Source organism: Stegostoma tigrinum, chromosome 16 (assembly GCF_030684315.1).
Source record: "Stegostoma tigrinum isolate sSteTig4 chromosome 16, sSteTig4.hap1, whole genome shotgun sequence".
In the NCBI taxonomy this organism is placed as follows: domain Eukaryota; kingdom Metazoa; phylum Chordata; class Chondrichthyes; order Orectolobiformes; family Stegostomatidae; genus Stegostoma; species Stegostoma tigrinum.
This window is the reverse complement of record NC_081369.1, coordinates 29,491,077-29,514,761: the sequence shown is the minus strand read 5'-3', so window position 1 is coordinate 29,514,761 and position 23,685 is coordinate 29,491,077. Positions and strand designations below refer to the sequence as shown.

Below are 23,685 nucleotides of genomic sequence, written 5' to 3'. Positions count from 1 at the left end.
TTCACTCACTTTAAAACTATGCCCCCCTGTAATAGCTACCTCCACCCCAGGAAAAAGTCTCTGGCTGTCTAGTCTATCTATACCTCTGATCATTTTGTACACCTCTATCAAGCCACCTCTCACCCTTTGTCATTTGAAAGAGAAAAGCCCTAGCTCTCTCTCAACCTTTCCTCATAAGACCTCCCACCCCCCGACCCCAAATTCCAGGAAACATCCTGGTAAATCTCCTCTGAACCTTTTCCAACACTTTCACATCTTTCCTGTAATCAGGTGACCAGAACTAGACAAGATGTGGCCAAACCAGGCTTTTTTTTATGGCTACAGCATAACTTCACAGCTCTTGAACTCAATCCCTCTATTAATGAAGCTTACGCACCTTCTTAACAACTCTATTCAGTTGGGTGGCAGCTTTCAGAGAAATGTGGGCATGAACCCCAAGATCCCTCTGCTCTTCCACATTGCCAAGAATCTTTCCATTAACCCTGTATTCTGCTTTCAAGTTTGTCCTTCCAAAATGATACAGTTAAGGTTATGGAGATGTGGTTGCAGGGTGACCAGGGATGGGAACTGAACATCCAGGGGTATTCAGATTTAGGATGGACAGGTAGCAGTGCCAGTTAAAAAGGAAATTAATGCAATAGCGAGAAAGGATATAAAGTTGAGTGAAGTGGAGTTTGTACTGGCAGAGCTTAAAACCACCGAAGGTGCAGAAAACAATAATGGGCATTGTGTAAGATTCGTTTTGGGAATGTAAATGTGATTCTGAAACAACAAACTAACTGCTGGACAAACCCAGCAGGTCTGGCACCATCTTGGGAGACAAAGCTGATTTAGCATTTCAAGTCAAGTGCTGCTTCTTTCTGGACTTCAAACATTAGCCTTGTTTCCTCTCCAAGCCGCTAAGTTTCCCCAGCAATTTCAGTTTCATATTTCCAGCATCCACATCACTATTTTAGTTTGGTGGAAGAGTTCTGACACGCCTGTCCTTCTGAGCGGTTTGCGTGATACAGTCAAAACAGCACACAATACAGCCAAAAAAAGTTTTTGTCTTACAGTCCCTATCTCCGAGCTAGGAAGTCTAGGTTTAAGTCTCAACTGCTTGAGTTGTGTATTAACATATCGGTACAAAGCAACTGGAAAACATCTACAGACTACAGCCAAGCTCTGATGATGGCAGCTGGGGTGTCAATCTAGCAGGTATTTTTCCTGAATGAGGTGGCACTTGAAATTCAGCTCCATTCACCCAAGCAAGTAGATCGAACTCCATCACATTTCTGAATTCTGCCTGATAGAAAGCAGAAAGGTTTTTGGGAGTCCAGAAATGTGTCACTTCAACATAGGGAGGCGCTGTTAAGGTGATCATTCTAATGTGCAAAACCACATTTTCATAGCTACTTTATACTCTATTTGCCAATGAAATTACAGCACAAGTACACCATGAACATTTAATCAATATTATCTTGTAAATAAAATCTCTCATTTTTAATCTTTTGTTCTAAACTAATTAAATACACTTGGGTTAATAATTTGATACCTGATTTTTCTGTAATGGAGGGATCCATTTCTCCAATTCTTGTTTTAATTCTGCCTCGTATTTTCTGACATCATTCTTTTTAATAACAATTTTATCCTTGAAGCCCTTATATTCTTCTGGCTTGAGCTTCTATTGGGTTTGCACTTTGCAAATCTACATCCAACCTATCACTTCTTTTAACTTCCTACTGCTTTGTCACTACCTCAGTCTTGAATTTCCTATAAAACAGGCCACTGGCACTGAATCTCATTCTAAATTTCTTTTCCCAATACTTGCATGACAACTTCAGTCACTGATCACTACTTGGTTTGGTGCCAGGATTTCTTGTGACATTTTACAATGTTAAAGATGTAATATGAAATCATGTAATTGCATTAATATAGAAGATATGATAAACAGGGCCTAGGAACAGTATGAAGATGTGAAAAAAGCTTGACCTTTATCAATTATGGCCTTTAGAACACACTACTACAAAATTAACAGATTTCTATTACAAATTAGAAATGCTTGAAGGAAAAAGAACACTTTATGCCACTGTAATTTTTACATTCCATCATAACTTTTTTCACTTCACGACCTAAAAGAAAGTCAATTGCTGCCAGTTGCTCCGGTTGATTGTCTTCGAATGCTACGTTTTCATGGCTATAACGATATCCGTTACAAGGAATTTTTATTACACTTAATTACACTTGAAGACATCCAACACAAGTTCTTATTTCATAATTCAGTACATCAGCAGCTTAAAAAGAGAACAGTACTAACAGTCTATGAAATTTTACTGTCTGAACAATCTGAACCCATTGTCATAAAGCTGCAGAATTGCCAAGTTTTATGATTGTTCATTTATATTTTTTCTTGCCTTTCTTTCCAGTTTTCAATCAGCTCAAACTACTTGACTGTTTCAATCTGTTTGCTTTACAGTTTGCCATCAGTTTCCAATGTTTGCTGTGCACAGATTTTGCGTTTACAATACTTTTTACATGACACTTCTCAAGACCACTGTGGCCACATATCAAAAGAAAACACACTACATGGCAAATGCTATTTGCTTGCCAACTCAATAAGCAAATGCTGAAATTAATGACCATCATTTGAACCTTGTTCGATTTTACAGAACTATAAAACCTCAATTAAAGAAATATCCATATCTGAAAATAACCAAGTCCAAGTAACCCAGTTCATTGTCAACGGTCTGAAGTAAAGAAAACAGGGAAGATGTGCTGGACATGTCATCTTACCTGTCATCATGTGATGCAATTCTTACTCCACACACTGTTCTGGCTGGTGTGAAAGAAAGTACACCGAGATCTTCAAGTTCAGTTAAGAAATGCTGCTCTGTTCAAAAAAAATATCATACTAACCTTGTAATTTTGACACCAGTACTTCAAAAAGGAAAGCAAAAAATTACTGCACTGAAAAACCAATGGCTATCATTGTCCAAGTATTTTTTCAAATTTGTGCACATTCATATTTACATACACGAAGCCTTAAAAAGTCAGAGACTGGAAACAAATAATGGCTCATTTCGTACAAGTCCAAATAGAACCAAGAATGTTAATTTATCTTTAGTTCAACTTAGAACTGCTCACAGGAAGTGCTAAAGAAATAAATCACTCTTTTCCTCAAGAAAGTCAGCACACTTATAAACTGAGTGCACATAAAACATTAAATTTTCAAACAAAAATCACAAAATTTTCAACATTTGTGCAAATTTTAGTTTTTCTTGTTAAAAACATACCTGTAATTTTGGTATCACGTTTGGTTCTCCACTGAGGAACAAACACAGTTATATTTCGGTGACCACGATTCCAAAAACATTCCACTGCAATTGCAATACCACGACAGGAAAATATTTTTTTCATTCCGTGGCTATGAGAATAAAAATATAGAACAAACTATAAAACTATTGGGACTCAAAATACATAACTGCGACACCTTCTTGCAGTACAAATTCAAAATCAACCCTGATTGATGCAGAGGACAAGGATCTGAAGATTCTCCATCTAACCACAACTGTACATCTTACAGTCCTGTATAACCGAAGTGAATTTATCTAACCCCCTTAGCTGCATTTATTTTGCTATCTGTATCAACTGCTGTGTGGTAAATTAAGTAAACTGAGCAAAGAAATTTCTCTTAAGTTCAAGAAGGAATTCATTAGGGGCTCTCATATTGCTGACATCTCGATCGGGATTCCACACGAGTGGAAATACCTTTTCTGCAACTACGATTTTGAAGCTTCATAATTTTAAAGCATGAATTAGGTTACTTTTTTATTTGTAAAGAGATTCGAACAATGTTTGATGCCAGTTTTTAGTATCCTCCTCTCAGTAAATCGTTTCAACATCCTCTCCAGTGTCTTTAGTCTATGCCTTCTTAGCAACTTGGAGAACAGGCTGCAATCCAAGTGTGATTTAACCAAATTTCTAAACAAGCTTTCCCCCCACCCCACCACCAATTTTACTCCTTTCACTTTAATTTTATGAACTTTATTATATAAACATTATAAAATGACAGCATCCATTTTGTCTCAGAAAGCAAATTTCGACAAGTAACTGAACGCGAACTAAAAAAACAGCAACCACAGAAAGGCTCCATGTTAAAGGTGAAATTTTTTTTTAAAAAAGAAGTCAGAGAATAGATTGTGCAGAGTTCTAAAAGGTAAAATTCATCGAGCTATTGTAAATGAGGTGGTCAGAAAAATGAGCAGTAAGTGTTGATAACATATCATAACAAGGCTAACTTTCAATCAGGAAAGTGGTTGCAGTCTAGAGGTGCGTATATAGAGATATGAACAAAGAGAAATTGTGTGCACACGTTGTGTGGTGGTGGTGGGTGGGGTGGGAAAAAGAGGTCAAAAAAATATAGAAGCCTTTAAGCAACACAGAGAATAAGAGTTAGCAGACAATACAAAAGGAAACAGCAAGAATACTTTGGAGATAAACTCCCTCCACCAGAGTATCGCAGGTATTACACAGATATTAAACAGATATTTGAGTTTTAACACATGATAGTGTAAATGCAAAGTAGCGCACCAGAAGATATAGAACAAGTAACAGAACTACATGAAAAGGAGTTGTTTGAATTTTTCTTTTCCAAAAAAAAACTCCAGGTTCATATGTCAAAAGGTCTGGACATGTATCCTTTGCTGATGAGAAAGAATAGAAGGGAGATGAAACAAAGAAAGAGACTGCTGGAGAAACTCACTAAGTCGGGCAGAATTTGTGGAAAGGAAGTACAGTCAATTTTTGAAACTCTGCAGAAAGATGACTGGGCCCAAAACATCAACACTGCTTTCTCTCCATAGATGCTGTAAGACCTGCTGAGTTTCTTCAGCAACTTCTATTTTTGTTTCAGATTTCCAGCATTCACGGTGCTTCATTTTTAAAAAGGGAACTGACCTAGCTTTGGCCAAAATTTGTTCATCTTCTAATTTTCCAAATTATGCAGTCAGACATTGATGTGGCCAATGCAAGAAGGAAGTGAAAGGGCGGCACAGTGGCTCACTGGTTAGCACGGCTACCTCTCACACCACGGACTTGGGTTCAATTCCACCCTTGGGTGATTGTGTGTGGAGTTTGCATGTTCTCCCCTTGATTTCTTTTGGGGGCTCCAGTTTCCTTCTACAGGCCAAAAGGTGTGCAGGCTAGGTGAATTGGCCATGCTAAGCTGCCTGTAGAGCCCTGGGATGTTTGGGTTAGACATGTGGAAATGCTGGAGTAGGGGAATGAGTCAGAGTGGGATGCTCTTTGAAGGGGCAGTGTTGACTTGTTGGGCTGAATGGCCTGTTTCTACACTGTAGGGATTCTATGATGAACTACAAACTTGACAACTGTTAAACTGCTATCTTATTAGTTGATTTTGAATTTTTAATCTTAAAGATTCAATAACGGATTGAACTATTGTTTTAGGTTTTTACTTGAACGTTTTACATGGCCTAGGTTAAAGAGTTAATTAAACTGTTTGGAAAATGTTATCAGACACCTCTGGATCGGGGGAGATTTGAACCCAGGCCTCCACAACCCAGAGGCGAGGACTCAACCACTATGTCACAAGGCCCCTTCAATAGTTTAGTGTGATTTCCTGCCTGTTGAGTGAGACAATTAAACTGTTAAGGCAACTCAAGAACAACTCTGCACAGCTGTGAGAAACTGCTCTTCTTGATAAACTCAAGACCTTGAGCAGTTATGTCTTTCTTAATTACACACTTCAATTCAAGCTTATTTCTTTAAGACCAAACGAGTAAATTAGTTTCTGGTGTGCAGTTTTATCTAATCATAGCTTACTGACTAACATTTTTGTTGGATGGGAACCATGCATTAAATTCAAGTTAGGGCTGCTAATACCTTGATTTATTAACCATATCTATTGTAAAATCAGGTAAAGTTGCCATTGTATACCAGACCACACTCTTATTAGAAAGATAAGACTGGTGATGGTCTAACTGGAGGTTATCACATCTCAAACAAGGGGAGAGGTTGTGAAGCTTCTAACTCTGCATCACAGACCAGCCACTCTGCCAAATAAGCGGAACAAATCCCATCTATTGTATAAGGGTACCAAAGCTTCATCAAGTTATCTTGCTTTCCTTTTTGTGATTTCCACAAGTATACTTTACTAATATCTGCTATGTAACCTCAAGGAGACATAGGGGAGAGGCAGCATTTGTCTCAGCCTGCAGGACTCTAGCTAGAGATGTGGGTTGACAAAGTGATCCATCATCAAAGAATGGGTCAGACTATTTCCTAACTTGGACTCTTGAAACAGGGGATTAAGACTGAGAACACAGTCACTTGCATAGTTTCACCATTGCTTCGATAGCGTCACCCCTCTTTCACATAAGACATAATTCAATAGAAACAAACAGCACTGCATTGCCCATATTCGAGGGTATCTGGACCAGGGTGGGCGGATGAAGAGAGTTGTATAGCTTTGAAGAGAAGTTTAAAAAAAACCATGAACATCTTTGCCAACTGCACTGCCTTTTTGCTGAGAATATCTAATACCTTGCTCAATAAGGTCTACCTTATTTCATCACACCTAGTTGTTCTGCACTTTGTAGGTCATAACTGACCCATACAGTTGCAAATTAACATTTTTGAAATTAATATTTTATGTAAAGTTTTCACAAGGAGGAGACAAAGATGTCCTACCCAAAGGCATCAAAATGGCTCAGAATTCCCACAGGCATCACAAGACCTTGACTCAATAATTCACAGTTTGAAGTATATAAGCTTATCAAGAACAGCCATAGATTTATTCGGCATTGCCCACAGTCAAGTTTTCTTTTGAAGGCGTGATGAATTAGAGGCATTACAACAGAAGCAGGGTAGATGGAATGACTTCTGAAACCATTACGATATTTGCTCACTGTCCACAATCACCAACTTATCTACACTGCCACGCTTCCACGTGGATTGTATCCTTGTTCAGGTATATAAAACATGAACGTAAAGTTTGCTGGTGCACAGTAAAATCTCAACAAATGTGCATTATTGTGTGGAAGGGAGGAGTGAAAAGTGGTATTTGAAAGGGGTCGTTGCTAGGTACTTTTATTCTTGGTACAAGTGTTAGGATAAGGAATACAATTTGAAATCTGATGAGAGAACAAAAATCTAAGGGTTGTCAAACAGTGCAGAGAACAGTAAAAAAGACTAGCTGGTAGAATGGTAAACCAAATTATGTGAAGTACATTTGGGGACATAAATCAAGGAATAATACTACATCTGAAATGAAAAACTACAGAAACCCAACTCACTATCATTCAAATAACAGATAAGCAACCTTCTTCTCCTCCACAATCTAACACCTTACAATCACAGGTAATTCTCCTATAACACAACAGTCACGTTATTCTGTGACCCTGCACGGAGAGCGAGCGAGTAAAGAAAAACACAAAATTGCACTATTCCCTCAGAAAATCGCGTTATAGGGAGATTGTTATCAAAAATTCCTATACACGTACAGCAGAAAGTTCACGTTACCCAAACAACATCCACTATTCAACTGCTTAACAGCGAATTCACATTAACGAAACATGTAATAACAGAACTACAGGCTTTATTTTTTCAAATGCAAGTAGACGAGTACAATAAGTTCTGCAACACCAATGATGTCCATCTCTCACGAACAAGTGTTCCTCCACCTTTCAAATCCTGTTAGAATCCTACAACCTTCAAAGATCTTGATACAGCAAACCCCTCCCCCTTCAACAATCCAATCCCTATGTCTGTAAGCAAACTAGAGTAACCCACCCTTTTAGCCCTGAACCTCATTGAAACAATACAGCAATTTCATTTTTCGAATCCATTTTAGCAGAGAACATTAAGTTCAGCAGCACTTTGTTGTTTTACTTTGTTGTTGTTGAGGTAGAGCTGCATAAAATGTGTGGAATATGACTCACTCGTGGATCTATGGCATTCGTTAGCAGTAAAGGGAGGAAGAAAGCCACAAGTCAAGCAGCATTGTTGAGGAAAGGTGAGGAGTATTATTCATACAGTAGTCTGATTATAGCAAAGAGAACTCCAAACATTAAATTTAATTTCATCTGATTGAGATTCTCTGTCAAGGTTTCACTGGCTTTCAAACTTGAACTTCTTAATAAGTGAACAGAACTTGCTTCTTACAGAGATAATGGGAACTGCAGATGCTGGAGAATCCAAGATAATAAAGTGTGGAGCTGGATAAACACAGCAGGCCAAGCAGCATCTCAGGAGCACAAAAGCTGACGTTTCGGGCCTAGACCCTTCATCCCTTCAAGGGTCTAGGCCCGAAACGTCAGCTTTTGTGCTCCAGAGATGCTGCTTGGCCTGCTGTGTTCATCCAGCTCCACACTTTATCTTGCTTCTTACAGACACTTTTTTTGAAAAGAGAAACCCAACATAACTTATATCTGAATTAAGATTCTGCAAGTTGTCCTCCAGCTTTATATCAAACAATTTGTTGATAGACAAATATTCTATGGGAGTTAGAGAGAAACATTGTACAAATTGTTGATTTAAGTGTCACTGTTATCTTGGAAAACAGTGTTTAATCCAGGGGCAGACTGCAAGATTGAGTATAAATTTTTTGAGGCCAAAGTCCTATGCTAAAGATATAGAACAAAACAAAGATGCAATGAGAACAGTAAAGAAAAGACAACTTAATTAAATTTGAAATACAAGCGATACATTTACATTAAAAGATTATGGACATCAAAAACTGCAAATAATCCATAAATTGCAATGAATCATTTTTCCCCAGAAAGCAGTGATTGGCTCAACTAATCTATTCACAAAATGTATGCAATACCACGAATATATTTTTTCTCCCCAGATATAGACACGATGTCTGCAACTCAAGTTCAGAGGCTCATTTACTATCTATTAGAAAAACTGCAGGGTTAAGCAAACATTTGTGGAAATTCTCAAAGTAGCTATTAATCATTATTTTAAGATAATCCCACCTTTTTTCAGCAAGGATAGATTACACTTCCTTAGGTCAAAACTACACAATTGTCTTCATTCCCCATAGTTTTAAAATGCAGCTTTTACAGAAGAAACACACAAGGCTAATGTTAAAAAATGTAATATTGTTTCCTGCATTCCAAATTAGAACTCGGCTCTTAATTAACAATAAAAATCAACGCCTCAGAAGCTCCACCCAAGAATTTCAACAGGTGAGGTTAGTAGGAAAACTTGTTGAGCCAAATTAAGTTTTTAGAAACACTTCTTAAAATTACAACCTACGGAAGCAATTGTCAAAAGTTTTCTCATCTAATTGTGGAGAGGGAAGGAAAGTACAGAATACCAATGATTACTGCGAAGCAGTGATATTTATGGTAATGTGGTAATGTGGGAATTCCCCCTGGCCAGAACACAAAAGGTGATCCACTGACTCATTCCACAGAACACCGAATAGCATATAGTTTGCACCTGCCCTACACAATTACATGTGACACAAAGAATCTAGTTCTGATTCAGACGGACTTGACTATCAGCTTTTATTACTATGAATCCTACTTCTACGTATGAGCTTATACAGTGGACCAACACATCAACGCAACTGCTTCACAATCATGTAGAGTGGAATGTAAAAAAAAGTTAGTCATGTTTACGTCATCAAAATATTTAGAGGAATATGTTTAAAGGGTAGGCTCATATCTTACTTGAATTTTAACTGGGTAACAGAGAATCCTCTTGGTTTGGGCTTTTAAAAGTGAAAATTGTAAACCTGACTCTCTGGAAAAAAAACTAGACAGCTACACTAGGATTCTCTGACCATGACCTGCAAAATTATAAAGCTGAATTGAATTTTGAGCAGCTGATAAATAAAATGTTGTTTATGAATTAAGTGATTGATTTTGTACAAAGCCATTAAAAATTAAGTGACAGCTTGCAATTTTTCACTCATTGCAAAAACAGGTAGGAGAACAGGTTTCTAATCAGCCTTGGTTGACATTTTTCCACAAACAGTAATGTTCTTGAAATGCTGAATTTAATCAGCTTACCAGGAAACTTGATGCAACATAGTACAAAATACAAAGAAATACTGAATTATAACATCTTAAAAACTGAAGTAGTTGGAAGACAAGAGATACTTAACAAACCTGTAACAAAAAAAAAATCACTATATATTTCCATCCACACAGCAAAAGTCATTTGCAAATGCCCAATTTGTTTAGTTCTCATTTGTTTAGCAAGGTCATTAATTCTTTTGTGAGATCATTATGCTTGAAAGATGTTATACTGACTTTTCAATATTTCAGCTCTCTTAAAATAATCCGCCTGATTTCAAGAAGCCAGTTAACTTTCTTTAGATTCTTGAGTGTAGCTGACAATGCAAATTATGGCTTCAGCAGTCAGTTTTAATTTTCACAGGCAATAGAAACTTAAATAACATTCATATCATTAATTTATACTTTAATCTTATTTGCTAAATGGAGCGAATGAAAGTAACACGAATAGATGCTCTTTAGAATGTCAACGGAATTGGGATTCACCGATAAAAAGAACTGAAGAATTCACATAGTTCTTTTCTTTAAAAAAAATGATGAACAGGACATGATTCCAATATTTATTGGGAATTTTAAAAGCAAATTTACACCAATTCTTCCAATTTCCTTTTACTAAAAATGCATGATACCGTTGTGGGGATGTTTGAAATTTCAAATATTACGCCAAGTGCAACTGGGTCAGGTATTACAGTTTAGTACTCTAATCTGAAAATTATGGGAAAACATTTTCAAGTACTTGAATACGCCATAACAGGTATATTAATAAAATAAAAAGGATCAATCAACTGTTTACAGTTAGATGACTTAGATAAGTCATCTGCCACCATGAAAATGCGCAGAACAAATAACAACACTAATGAGGATTGGAAATCAAGTGCTAAATTGTTTCTGCTTTGTCTAAAATCAAAATAACAGTTCAAAATTGTTAGAAAGCATTTCAAGATGTAATTTTCAATGAACACTCCCACTTTTACAAATTCTGCAAGGCTAACTCAACGTATCAGCTGTGAATTTAGCTAATAGGGATCCATTTGAATTATTACATCTTAAAAACTGAAGTATTTGGAAGACAGGAGATATTAAACAAACCTGTAGCAAAAGAAAATTACTATTTATTTCCAACTACTCAGCAAGTCAACAACACAAGCAGGGAATATGTAATTAAGCAAGTCCATTCCAGTTAAAAGATCATCTTGCAAAGCATTTAAACAAGCAATAACAAATACCTCAAATCTTACACCAATTGACATTTTACTCAACAAAATTTGAAATCTAACATACATATCTAATGATGACAATCTTTTTCAGCTTCTCTATACTTATAAGGAAAGTTTTTGGCGTGAGATCGACTAGATGGAATGGAATGGATGCAAGTTAGCCACAAAGAAGAAAGTGAAATTCAAGAGGCACTTCAGCTGTTATGGAAAAACAACTTCCCGGAAAGGTAGGAAAAACTAGAGGGCTATCATTTAGTGACCAAACTCAGCATCTGTAACTCAGTCTCTTGAGCCTTCATAGTCCTGTATGATGTCCAGTAGTGTCACATTCTATATATGTGGCAAAGATCTAAAAATGCTTTGAACCCTAATTCCTGGTGTAGAGAATATACAAAACAAGCTGTTCTATAAATAATAATTGACAGAAAGACATCACACATAGTTGCTAAGAATATTTAGGGGCGGGTTTTGAGGAAATGTCAAAAGAAACCCAAAAATGACCAAGACGGTTGATAAAGGGGACAAACTCAAATCATATAAAAGTGTTGCAGATTTATTTTGCTGCCTATTGTTTCAAATTCATAAGCGCTTGCAAAGATTAAATTATATGGATGGGGTGCATTAACTAGAAATAAAAAAAACGTAAGGGACGGCCTAATCAAGGTATTTAAAAATTGGTGGAAAGATCTAATAGATTAGATTAGAAAAATAGTTGAAACCTGGAACTTTCTGTCTCAAACCGCAAAGATGTTGGGTCAAAGTAATTTGAGTAGGCAAGGGCTTCAAGAAATATGTAGATATAGTGTTAGATGTAGCAAGTCATGAATTAATTAAATGGTGCAGTAAACTGTGTGTGTGCGTGTGTGTGCGCGGGGGGGGGGGGGGGGGGGTGAATGGTCTACTTCTAATCCGATACTTCCAAGTGTTTCTCACACATTCTGCTATTATTTCATGTTGGTTGAATTGTTCAAAAGCTGGATGCAATTCATTTGTAATGGGTGACAAAGTGGTGTTGACCTGCTCATATTGGAATTAGGAGGATGATTGGCAGCACATCCGTCAGATGTGTTCGTTTACTTAAGACAGCACCATCACTAACTCACTGACCGTATAAGCAATCCCCAGGTTGCAAACAGATTCTGTTCTGGAGTCTGCTTGCAGGTCCAATTGCACACAAGTCAGAACAATGGTTGCTATTTCGAAGTACAGGAAATTATTATTTGTTGGGTCTTTAAAATAACAATCATCTATGGGATTGCATTCATATTTGCAAGTGTTTGTAAGTTGACGTTCATAAATCGCGCACCCCTGCACGTTGGCTAGATTGATAAGCTAGTATTGCTTCCTGATCCATTGACAGGAACATAGAAATGCTTTTAAAGCTCACTGAAAAACAGGCCGTTATTAGAAGAACACAAAGTCAAGCTAACAAAATCCTAGCAAGCGCCATCTCATATCACAAATCATTTTTGTGCTATACTCACAAATAACTGCTTTTCCTCAGCAGAGAAAATTAATCAAAGTGGGTATATATATAAAAAGGAGTAAAAACAAAGTTGCTGAAAAAGCTCAGCAGGTCTGGCAACATCTGTGAAAGAGAAAACAATTAACATTTCGGGTCTGGTGACCCTTCCTCAGAACGGAGGGTCACCAGACCTGAAACGTTACCTCTGTTTTCTTGTTCACAGATGCTGCCAGACCTGCTGAGCTTTTCCTGAAACTTTGTTTTTGTTCCCGATTTACAGTATCTGTGGTTCTTTCGGTTTTATACAAAAAGAGTGGTTGGATGAGGTGAAGAGATATAAACTAAAAAGGGCTACTTTATCTGGAAAGAAAGTCCATCAGGGTTATAATCTTTTCACTAAAGTGAGGCTATTGAGCATGACGCTATCTCCCTCCCTGCCTATCTGTTCAGAAAGAAAATGGTCTGTCATGAAATGTCAGAACTGAGATGTACATACTTTACTGGGCAAGGCTAATAAACCATACAGAACCAAAGCAAAAGGGGCAGATCAGACAGAATTAAATAGATTGGCAAGGCAAGCAAAGCAGTCTTGCTGCTGTTCCAATAAAAATTAACACTACCCAATGTCTGGAGGAGGGGGTACTATGATGGCCAGTACTTCACAGCTTCAATAGTGTATCCTCAGACAGAGCCTGTTCATACGCTAATTCTACTGCCTGACAGAAGAAGTAGCAAAAATAGATCTGCTGTGACTCTAAAATTGCTTTTAAAAAATGCTCAGCTAATACATCACTTTCAAACAAATCAACACATGAAACATGCAAAGACGGACTTGAAAAATATGGGCTTAAAACACATTGATCCAGAATTTTCAATGGCCAGATAATCATTTCCGAAACACAGATGGGAGTTGTGCATTGAGATGCTGCAGAATCCCGCTGCCGCAGACTCCATTGGAAAATACATGTCATTTCCTTCAAGCCTTGGTCACCTCCAAATGTACCCATTTAAATAGAATCTGGAGGGTCCCAATGCAGTCAAGCAAATAGTTACACAGTAAAAGTTGGACAATTAACTCCTAAGTGACTAAACTTGCTACTATCCTATCTCATCACCCACCATCCACTCTGACATGGGACCTGACACCACACCTACAAGTAGAGCTTATCTGAGCTCCACCTGTCCCTACATTAGACCCGATGATCTCACACCTACATTAAACAGTCCATTACATAGCAGGACCCGTTATGCCTTGAACTCTCATATTAGGAATTTACCATTTGACAGCAACTGTCAAAAAGACTGCCTGCGACTCTGATCCTTTAAAATTTCAGAACATGGCAGCTAATTGTTTTGAAAAACAGGGTATGGTTTGCCTTCCTTGACTGTCCTATACAATGGACCAGACAAAACGGAAGTATATCCTCTGCATTTCTGATCAGAATCTCCTTTCAGAAATGTAGAGTTCTTTCTTAGCATGATGAAGGAGCACAATGGCTATCTTTGAGAGACAATAACTCAAAATGTGGCTCCTCGTTTCAGTTAGTCAACATACAATACCTCAAGTGACAAGGAAAATTATTTTTAATGTAGCTTGCTAAAGGGAGCTATTTGACCAGAGAAACATACTGCACTTCTTTGAATAGTGCTATGGAATGTTTAGCATTAACATGGAACCCAGCCTCCTCTTGGTAAACATACCCCAAGCAATGTGACATTTAGTAAGTACTGCAGTAGAATGATTAAATGCCAGAGTATTATTCAAAGCTTGTTCAAAAAATGCTCCATAACTTTGATAAACTAACAGCTGTCTAAAACTTTGCCAATTGCTGTGTAATGGACAAATCTGAAGACAATTTAACACTCACGCCATTGCAACGTTACTTCCATCAATTATAATGTGCTTCAAATTTGGTTTCCCGGGGTCACTTGTTAGAGTTAGTTTGTAAGGGCTTTTCAGTAAATCATGGAACCGTTGAACTCCAGTCACTGAAGCACTCACGAGACGATTAGAACATGCAGGCAAAAGTGGCTGTTCAGAACTGCCTCTTGCTACAATATCACTTTCATTTAGCAATCTCCTCTCAGTAACCAAGTCATTGTTGAAATGCTTGGCTGAGTGAAAATTCACAGTGTCATTACTTGACCTGACTGCAGCAGGCTTTAAGGCTTCGTCTTTGGTATCCTTGGCATTAGTGACAAACATTTCATCTACAGGACGGCAGTGGTCTTCTAGTATCTCATTTTTCCATTGGTCTTGTGAAGAACTGGCTACTGATTTTGATTTTGCTTTACTTTCTTCAACTTGATCAGTTTTTGGAATACAAGTTCCAGGTATCTCCACTTGTGGATCATTCTTTGATTCTTGTATTGAACTCACATGAGTGCTACTTGGACCAGCAGCCTGTGGTACACAATTAGATTGTTCCTCTTCCAAAAGTTTATTTTCTTCAACAATTCTTTTAAGCAATAACATAGGTTCTTCATTCTGCCCCATTTCACCAATTACTCTTTTTATAATAACATCAGGATAACCCATTGTTCTGAAAAATTCTACAAGCATGTTCAACTCCATTTCTGGAGTAGTAACTATGGCGTCTTCTTCAATTTGGTTATCCTGCTGTCCAATTAAGTAAACATTACATGCAGGGGGCTCAGTGGCCGAATTAGTACAAAGCACTTTAGTTGTGATATCGGCTGCAAATTCACCAACATCTCCTGAAAACTGGCGCTTTGTATGTCTGTTCTCACTGTTAGATGATCTTCTTTTGCATGACGGTCTCTCCTTGCCTGCTGATGATGCCTCACATGATGTTTGCTCTACTTCTGGACCAAGTGAGTTTTGACTTACTTGTGTTAGCATAGTGTTCATTTGCTGAGCAAGTTCAGATACAGGTGTGCCAGCCTGTCTTCTAGCTTCTTCAAAGTAGGCCGGATCTTTAGAAATTCGTTCAGAGGAAGAGTTAGAAGTATCATGATTAACAATTTGTGAGTTATCATCAAGATCTAAAGTCAGATCTATAGGTTCTTCATGATACAGTACATCTTCAGCAAGATTTACAAGTTCCTCCTTTACAGCGCTGGGCAAAAGCAACAAATCCATTGAATATTTATCAGCATGTAACTCTATAATGCGTTTGAAGTTCCTCTTAATTGAAGATTCTCTTTTGTTAGGTATGCTTTGGTTATCTTTGAAGAGTTGCACAAACTGCTGTATTCGAGTTTTTGCCATAATCACTGCCTCCGTACCTCCTGTAATGGCAATTACTCCAGCACTCACCATGGAGATATCAGCACAGGTATCTTGTATGAGACACTTGAGAAACAAGCCTCTAGCTCCTGCAAAAATGCAATGCATTTCCTTTGGATAACCCTCAATTTGACGAAATTCTGGATTACAAATACCTTTGATATATTCCTGCAAAATATAAAAAGAAATATTAAGCAGTTGGCTGTTAATCAATAATACACAATTAATACTATAAACAGTTTTCAAAACTTTAACCTCCTTATGGGGTAGGCAAAAATCAATCAAGCACAAAAAAAAAGTTTTGACCTGCTTACATGGATAGGTGGAATGATCCTTATAGTTCCTGCTGACCAATTCAGAAAATAATGCTGAAGAACAAAAACAGTTGGAAAAATACAGTAGGAACTGCAATATCTGGAAAATCCAAGATAACAAGGTGTAGAGCTGGATGAACACAGCAGGCCAAGCAGCAGGAGCAGGAAAGCTGACGGGTCAGCCAAGGGTCTAGGCCCGAAGCGTCAGCTTTCCTGCTCCCATGCTGCTGCTTGGCCTGCTGTGTTCATCTAGCTCTAACACCTCTGGAAAAAAAGACAGGTCAGGTAACATCTGTGGGGAGAAACACAGTAAATATGTGAACAAACAAATTAGAAGACTCCTTGAGCCTGCAGCCATTGATTAAGACCCTGACATGTACAGCAAAAGAGGTCAATCTCACATCCACACCACTCAATACAGACTGACAACACTAATCCCATTTTCCAGTCCTTTGCAAATAGCGCTGCAGGCTCCCACCACCTTCTGGGTGTGAAATTTTACCCTAAAAACCCCTCTTAGTCTTCTGCCTCTTTCCTTAGATTTATGCTCCCACCACCCAGCAGATTATTGACTGCTGCCGTAATGGAACGTGCCTTCCTAGCCACCATACCTAAGCCCTTCAATCTTGTATACCTCTATCAGGTTCCTTCTCAACCTTCACTATTCCAAGGAAACTAACTCCAGCCTTTGCAATTTTTCCTTGTGGCTCAGATCCTCCAATCTAGGCACCATACTGGTAAGTGTAAGATAATAAAATGTGAGGCTGGATGAACACAGCAGGCCAAGCAGCATCTCAGGAGCACAAAAGCTGACGTTTCGGGCCTAGACCCTTCATCAGAGAGGGGGATGGGGAGAGGGAACTGGAATAAATAGGGAGAGAGGGGGAGGCGGACCGAAGATGGAGAGTAAAGAAGATAGGTGGAGAGAGTGTAGGTGGGGAGGTAGGGAGGGGATAGGTCAGTCCAGGGAAGACGGACAGGTCAAGGAGGTGGGATGAGGTTAGTAGGTAGCTGGGGGTGCGGCTTGGGGTGGGAGGAAGGGATGGGTGAGAGGAAGAACCGGTTAGGGAGGCAGAGACAGGTTGGACTGGTTTTGGGATGCAGTGGGTGGGGGGGAAGAGCTGGGCTGGTTGTGTGGTGCAGTGGGGGGAGGGGACGAACTGGGCTGGTTTAGGGATGCAGTAGGGGAAGGGGAGATAAGTGTACTCTGCACCCTCTCTGGCGTAATCACGTCGTTCCTAAAAACGTGGTAACCAGACGTGCATGCAAAACTCCAATTATGCCCTACCCTACTTTTGATACAGTTCCACGACAACCTCCCTGCTCTTGTACTCTTATGCCTTAGTTAATAAGTGTAACAGCCAAGGGATCCAAGGCAAGGAGGCATATTGAATCAAAACTTTTCTGTGGCTGAAAGTCTGTTTCCTGCAGGGTTCCTCAGGGGTCAATGCTGGGGTCTTTGCTGTTTTGGTGTGTACCGGAATCATGTGGACTATGATCAAGACTTTCTTGACCAGTCTGCCATGAAGAAACTAATCAGAAGCCTTGCTAAAATCCATGCAGACTACATCAAATTCTCTACACTTATCAACACTCCCAAATACTTCCACAAATGTGATCAAACTTGTCAAACATGACCTTCTTCTAATCAAAGCCACGCTGACGAACCAGTGTCTCACCAAGTGCAAATACACTCTGTCCCTTATAAATGTAATAATTTAATCTAGCAACCACTCAGGTTAGACTAAACAGCCAACCATTTCCTTGTCTATCCCACCATTCCTTTTTTGAAAAGATACTGCAAAATTGGCAGCCCTTCTGTCTTCTGCCACCTCACCTGTCACTAAAGAGAATCTGAAACTTACTGTCAGGTCCCTGATATCTCCTTCCTTGATAGCTGGGAGGCATCCTCCAAGATCACGGATAATCTGATTGCTCCGCATTCTGAATTATTTGCAGTGTCTCCATTCTAACCTTTTGTGTTCATGTTCTAGGACACTCAAATCCTCAAGACCTCAGAGCTCTAATCTCTACCATTTAGACAATATGCTTCTTCATTCTTTTTTGCCAAAAAGGGTAATTTTGCATTTTCTCAAATTATACTCCGTTTCCAGATTTTTGCACGCTCAGCAAACCTCTCTCTCTCTCTCTTTTTGGAGCCTCCTTACGTCCTCTTTACTACCTATCTTTGCATTATCAGCAAATTTAGCAATTACATCATTTGTCCATTCATTCAAATTATTATATAAATTATAAAATTTTGAGACCTCAGCACTGCTACCTGTGCACACCGCTTATTATATCTTGTCAACAGGTAAAAAGGCCCATTTATGCCTACTGTTTTTTGTTAGCCTTTGCAAGCAATATGTGAAGAAGGTGAAGTCAAGATATCTGCAGGAATCTGAGAGTTTGCTGTGGACATAGATAACTTGTGTTTTTGGAGCTAGGTTAAGAAAGGGGAGAGAAACAGAGATAGCCCAGGTGAAGTGAAGTGAAGTAAGGACAGAAACTATGAACAAAGTCCATGAAATTTTTCAATTCATTGCAAGAACCAGACAGAGCACTGATGTAGACATCAATGTAGTACAAAAAAGGTCAGAGAGGAATCACAGTTAGACTAGAATAATGAATGTTCCATTATTCCACACAAAACTGAGAACCACACAGGCACCCAGAGTGAGAGAAAGCTCAACCAGGAAATGATGTGTGGTTGAGGAGAGAGACTGTTTTTCAGCTTCCATTCGAGGAAGAAGCAGAGCATTTAAGCCATCCTAGTGGGAGATGGTGGTATAGAGGGATTGGGCAATCATTGTAAAAAGGGAAGTAATCAGGACAAGGAAATTGTTGAAAATGACACACCAGAGGATTTGCAGAAAGAGCTAGTAAGAAACAGCATAAGGGAATGAAAGGGATGTTACATCTAGGAGAAATAAATTCAGGTAGGAAAGTAACAGGTTGAAACAGCAGGTCGACTGCAGAAGTCTTGTTCATGGATCTTGGTAGGAAGATACAATTGTGCTGTTTAGGATTGTTAGTACATGAAACTGGAGACAGAGGAGAGAAATCTCTAAAGTAGATTTTTGCACTGTATCACAATAGGACTTGCTGTTTTGGAAAAGCACAACCTGGTAAAATACTGAGCCAAAAGCACTTAGCAAATAGAGTATGTACTTACAATTTCTACTGATTAAATTTACAGTTTAGATGCAGATTTCATTTTCTATAATGAATAGACATCTGCTTCCTTGTATCAACAAGTTAATAAATAGACAAATTTCTTACTGTTCTTATAGTAGTCTCTCAAAATAGTGAGAAATTTATAAACCTATTTCACATTAAAGTGAACACACACCACGCATGGAGCAAACAAATCTGTAAATATGCACAGTAAAGCACGGTTACATACCAACATCAACATGACACATTAAAGCAAACCCCTGGCAATTCAGCAGAAATACTTGTTTTGCAACCTCAGATACCTGGTTCAAATAAATAGATTTAAACTAAGCAGTTGGCTAAGACAAATTATGCTCTGCCTACTTCCTTCCACAGAATAATTGTCCAGTGGCTAAATGAGCTTATATGACCTTGGTTTTCAAATGTTGCAACCATGGAATTTTTCTGTCACTATCAAGTAATCCAAAGAGTGTTCCACGGGACACATTTAATTTGGATTAGAAAGAAATTCAACATTTCACATCATTTGGAGATTTGGGAGTTTCTTTCCAAAGTTCAATTTAGTTACAAATCAGTAATGACAGCTATTATGTAGTTCACCTGAATAGCAAAGTTCAGTTAAAACACTTATGTTTCTGTAATCGATATAAATCTGCATCAGAACTTAAAGTCTTCAGGTGGAGAATAAAAGTAAAGAATCTCACTAAAGAGTGCGTTCAGCTGCTCACATCCACAAAAACACATCAATGTCGGGAATTGTACTGCGTATAGCCAAAATATTGTGGAATAAATCGAATTTAACATAGATTTCATCCCACTGGACTTGATTACTGCTTTCTTAAAGTAATCAAGATCCATAGCTAAATGAGTCAACCATTAAAATCCTTCACTCTCAAAAGTAACCCCTTACCCAAAAGTCCCCAATAAACAATATCTCAAAGTCCGGGGAAACACCAGCCTAAGTTTCCTGCTTAAAACGCTACAACTAAAAAAGGAGAATAAAACGTACACTCTGCACTGTTTACTTTCAAAGCTAAAACAACTCTGCCTGAATCTTGCATATTTCCGGCCCCACTCCTCCGCTAGTGCAGACCCGACATAAAGATAATTCAGAGGGTTGGCCTTTAGGCCCACTCCAGTGCCTCAGGCGTACCTTGGCTTTCCTCACATGTTCCCGTCTCCCCTTCAGCTGCACCCAGATTTGCTGGGAGCCAGGAGACACCGTGCCCGCCACCGCGTAACGAACCAGCAGAGGTACCGAGATGACCAGGACCACTTTAAAAAGTTCCTGGATGGTGGCCTTGCTGACCTCCAGATAATCCTTCTTATCGCTGCAGACCGCGAACTCGTCGCTGATGTCTCCTAGGCCGTTGGCGTCCGCTTTCCACCGGGTAGCAGCGGCGGCCATCTCGGTAACTGCGAGAGGCCTACTGGGCTGTGCTTTGGGTCGGTGACCGCTCGAAGCCGCAACGCCGGCCATGGCTGGATCGATGAGCGGGTTGAGGCTTACAGGTTATACAAGGCGGCTGCGGCGAGCACTGACGATGATAACGCAATGAAACGCTGCACAGTTCACCAAGCCGTCCACTCCGACACAAGCCCCACCGTGTTCAGACTCCGACATCGCCAGCCCAGACTTAGTAAGTGGTGGTGTTGGGGGGGGAGGGGGGGCAGGGAGGTGGTAAGAGTGTCGATTTTGGAGGTGGAGGGGGGGGCCGAAAAGTCCCCGACGTGACGTCACTACGTTGCCGGCGTCCTCCAAGCGTCATCGCAAACACCCCGCCCACTGCGCCTGATTGCTTTGTGTCCAGCGCGAGCGCCCCCACCCAGGAACTGTAGCAGGGACTTTCCAATTACTCACGGCATGGATGGTTGTGACATGGCAGGGACTTTTTCAATGTACTGTACATGCAAACAGCAATAAAGCTGCAAATGACAGAGTCTGTCACGAGAGCAATAAAATCATTCTCATTCGGGTTATTATTAAGTGGACATTCTGACTTCATGAAGGACTGTATTAAATAAAAACACAATTAGAGTGTAGTCAAGTCACATGGGGCTCAGTATAGACAACTCTGGTTGCAGACATCCCTTGAGGTTTGACTTTTTTTAATACTCTAGCGATATGAGTGACATTGGAAAGGCCAACATTTTACAATCCTATTTGTATGTGTCCTTGACATAGGGGTGATCTTCCTACACGGTAAGAGAATACTTGGTGAGTGGTAGGATCCTGGGAAGCACTGAGGATCAGAGGGAGCTTGCTGCGCATGTACGCCAGTGCTTTAAGGTATAAGGACATGTGTATAAAGTGGGTAAGAAGGCATATGCTGTACTTGCATTTATTAGTCAAGACATAGAGTTTAAGAGTGGGGAGGTTGTTCTGGAACTGCATTAAATGTTAGTGAAGCCACAACTAGAGCATTTTGAGCAGTTCTGGAATCCACATTATAGGAGGGCAGTGATAGCTCGGGAGAGGGTGCCAAAGATATTTGCCAGGATTTGGCTGGGTTGGAGAGTTTCTGTTATGAAAAGAGATTGGACATACTGGGAGATAGTAGAAGCTGCTGATGCTGGAGTCTGAGATAACGAGAAATGAAGAAAGGGTCCAGACCAGAAATGTCAGCTTTCCTGCTCCTCTGATGCTGCCTGGCCTGCTGTGGACATACTGGGGTTGTTTTCCTTAGACAAGAGGAGATTGAGAAGGGACATGATTAAGATGTATTAAATTGTGAGAGGCATAGATGGACAAGAAGAATTTTTTCCTTTGATGGACAGGATTTACTATTTACTATCTCTTCTGAGCTTCAGTTCTCTGATGTTGAATGTTCTGCACTCAGTGAAGGTCTCCGTTTTATCCCTCTGCATCCCCAACTTAATGAATTTTGGGCACAACATGATGCTGAGCTCTTCATCTCCTTGCCAAATTCTTTCGACAGGAGTCCTCTCCCTATTTGGTAAATCCCTTCACCCACATCCAATTCTTGCCCTCCACCTGGACCCCTCCTTCTCGTCTTTTACCTGCACTTTATCTGTTCATTTGGAACAGTTGATGTGACATTAGTGGCCTAAATTCCTCTGCCCCCTCACCCATTCCAACCTATCTCCCCCTGAATTGACTGCTCTTCTTGCTCTCAGATCCTGCCATGACTCTGTAATTAAGCCTGTTGACAAGGGTGGTGCTGTTGTTGTTTGGCGTACTGATCTCTACATTGCAGTGGTTGATCGCCAGCTCTTGGATACCTCCTCCTATCCCACCCTGGACCATGACCTCACCATTGAACATCAGGCATTTCGTTCACAATGGTCACTAACCTCATTTTATCTGGTGATGTTCCTACTGCTTCCAAGCTCATAGCCTCCCAACCCTACTCACTGCTACCTTCTTCCCACAATCCACAAACAGGATTGCCTGGAAACCCATTGCTTTTGCTTGCTCCTGCCCCATGGAACTAATTTCTTCCTACCTTGACCTGATGTATTTCTCCCTTTGTCCAGCCCCTTCCCACTTACATCCATGGTTCCTCTGATGCTTTACATCAGTTTAAGAATTTCCAGTTTGCAGGGTCCAGCTGCATCCACTTTACCATGGATGTGAAATCCCTTTACACATCCATCCCCCAACAGGATAGTCCCAGGGCTCCCTGCTTCTTCCTGGAAAAAAGGGCTGAACTGTCCCCATCCATTCCCACTCTCCTCTGCCTGGCTGAGCTCATCCTCACTCTGAACAACTTGTTTTGCAACTCCTGTCACACTCATCAGGTCACAGGGGTGGTCATAGATATCTGCATGGACCCCTCTTATTCTTGTCTCTTTATGATGTATGTGGAACATTCCTTGTTCCATTCCTGTTCTAGCCCCCACCCACAATTCAATGAAATCACTGATACCACTTTCCTCTGTCATTTGGAATTGGAAAAGTTTATCAATTTCACTTCCAATTTCCACCCGGTTCTCACCTCCATTGGATCTATCACTGACTCCTCCCTTTCATTCCTCAACAGCTCTGTTTCCATCTCTGGGGATAGGCTGGCCACCAATATCTACTCCAAACCAACTGACTCTCAGTTACCTTGACTATACATCCTCACACCCGGCTTCCTGTGAAGCTCTTTATTCCAGAGATAATGGGGACTGCAGATGCTGGAGAATCCAAGATAACAAGGTGTGGATAACAAAGTGTGGAGCTGGATGAACACAGAAAGCCAAGCAGCATCGCAGGAGCACAAAAGCT

At 39.8% G+C, this 23,685-nt stretch overlaps 1 protein-coding gene across 2 annotated transcripts in view; it reads right to left on the bottom strand.

Moving 5' to 3' along the window:
• The window catches only part of n4bp1 (nedd4 binding protein 1), a 34,398-nt gene extending 13,286 nt beyond the window's left edge, over positions 1 to 21,112 (bottom strand). Inside the window, exons 1-4 of one of the 2 annotated variants that reach the window (XM_048546988.2) lie at positions 20,605 to 21,112; positions 14,579 to 16,128; positions 3,273 to 3,403; positions 2,773 to 2,869 (exon numbers count right to left, since the gene is read on the bottom strand). In XM_048546988.2, coding sequence (XP_048402945.1) covers positions 2,773 to 2,869; positions 3,273 to 3,403; positions 14,579 to 16,128; positions 20,605 to 20,931 — 2,105 coding nt within the window. In that variant the 5' untranslated portion in view covers positions 20,932 to 21,112. The remainder of the gene's footprint in view (positions 1 to 2,772; positions 2,870 to 3,272; positions 3,404 to 14,578; positions 16,129 to 20,604) is intronic. The other variant, XM_048546989.2, reaches the window with a different exon arrangement.
• Positions 21,113 to 23,685: the final 2,573 nt, after the last annotated feature.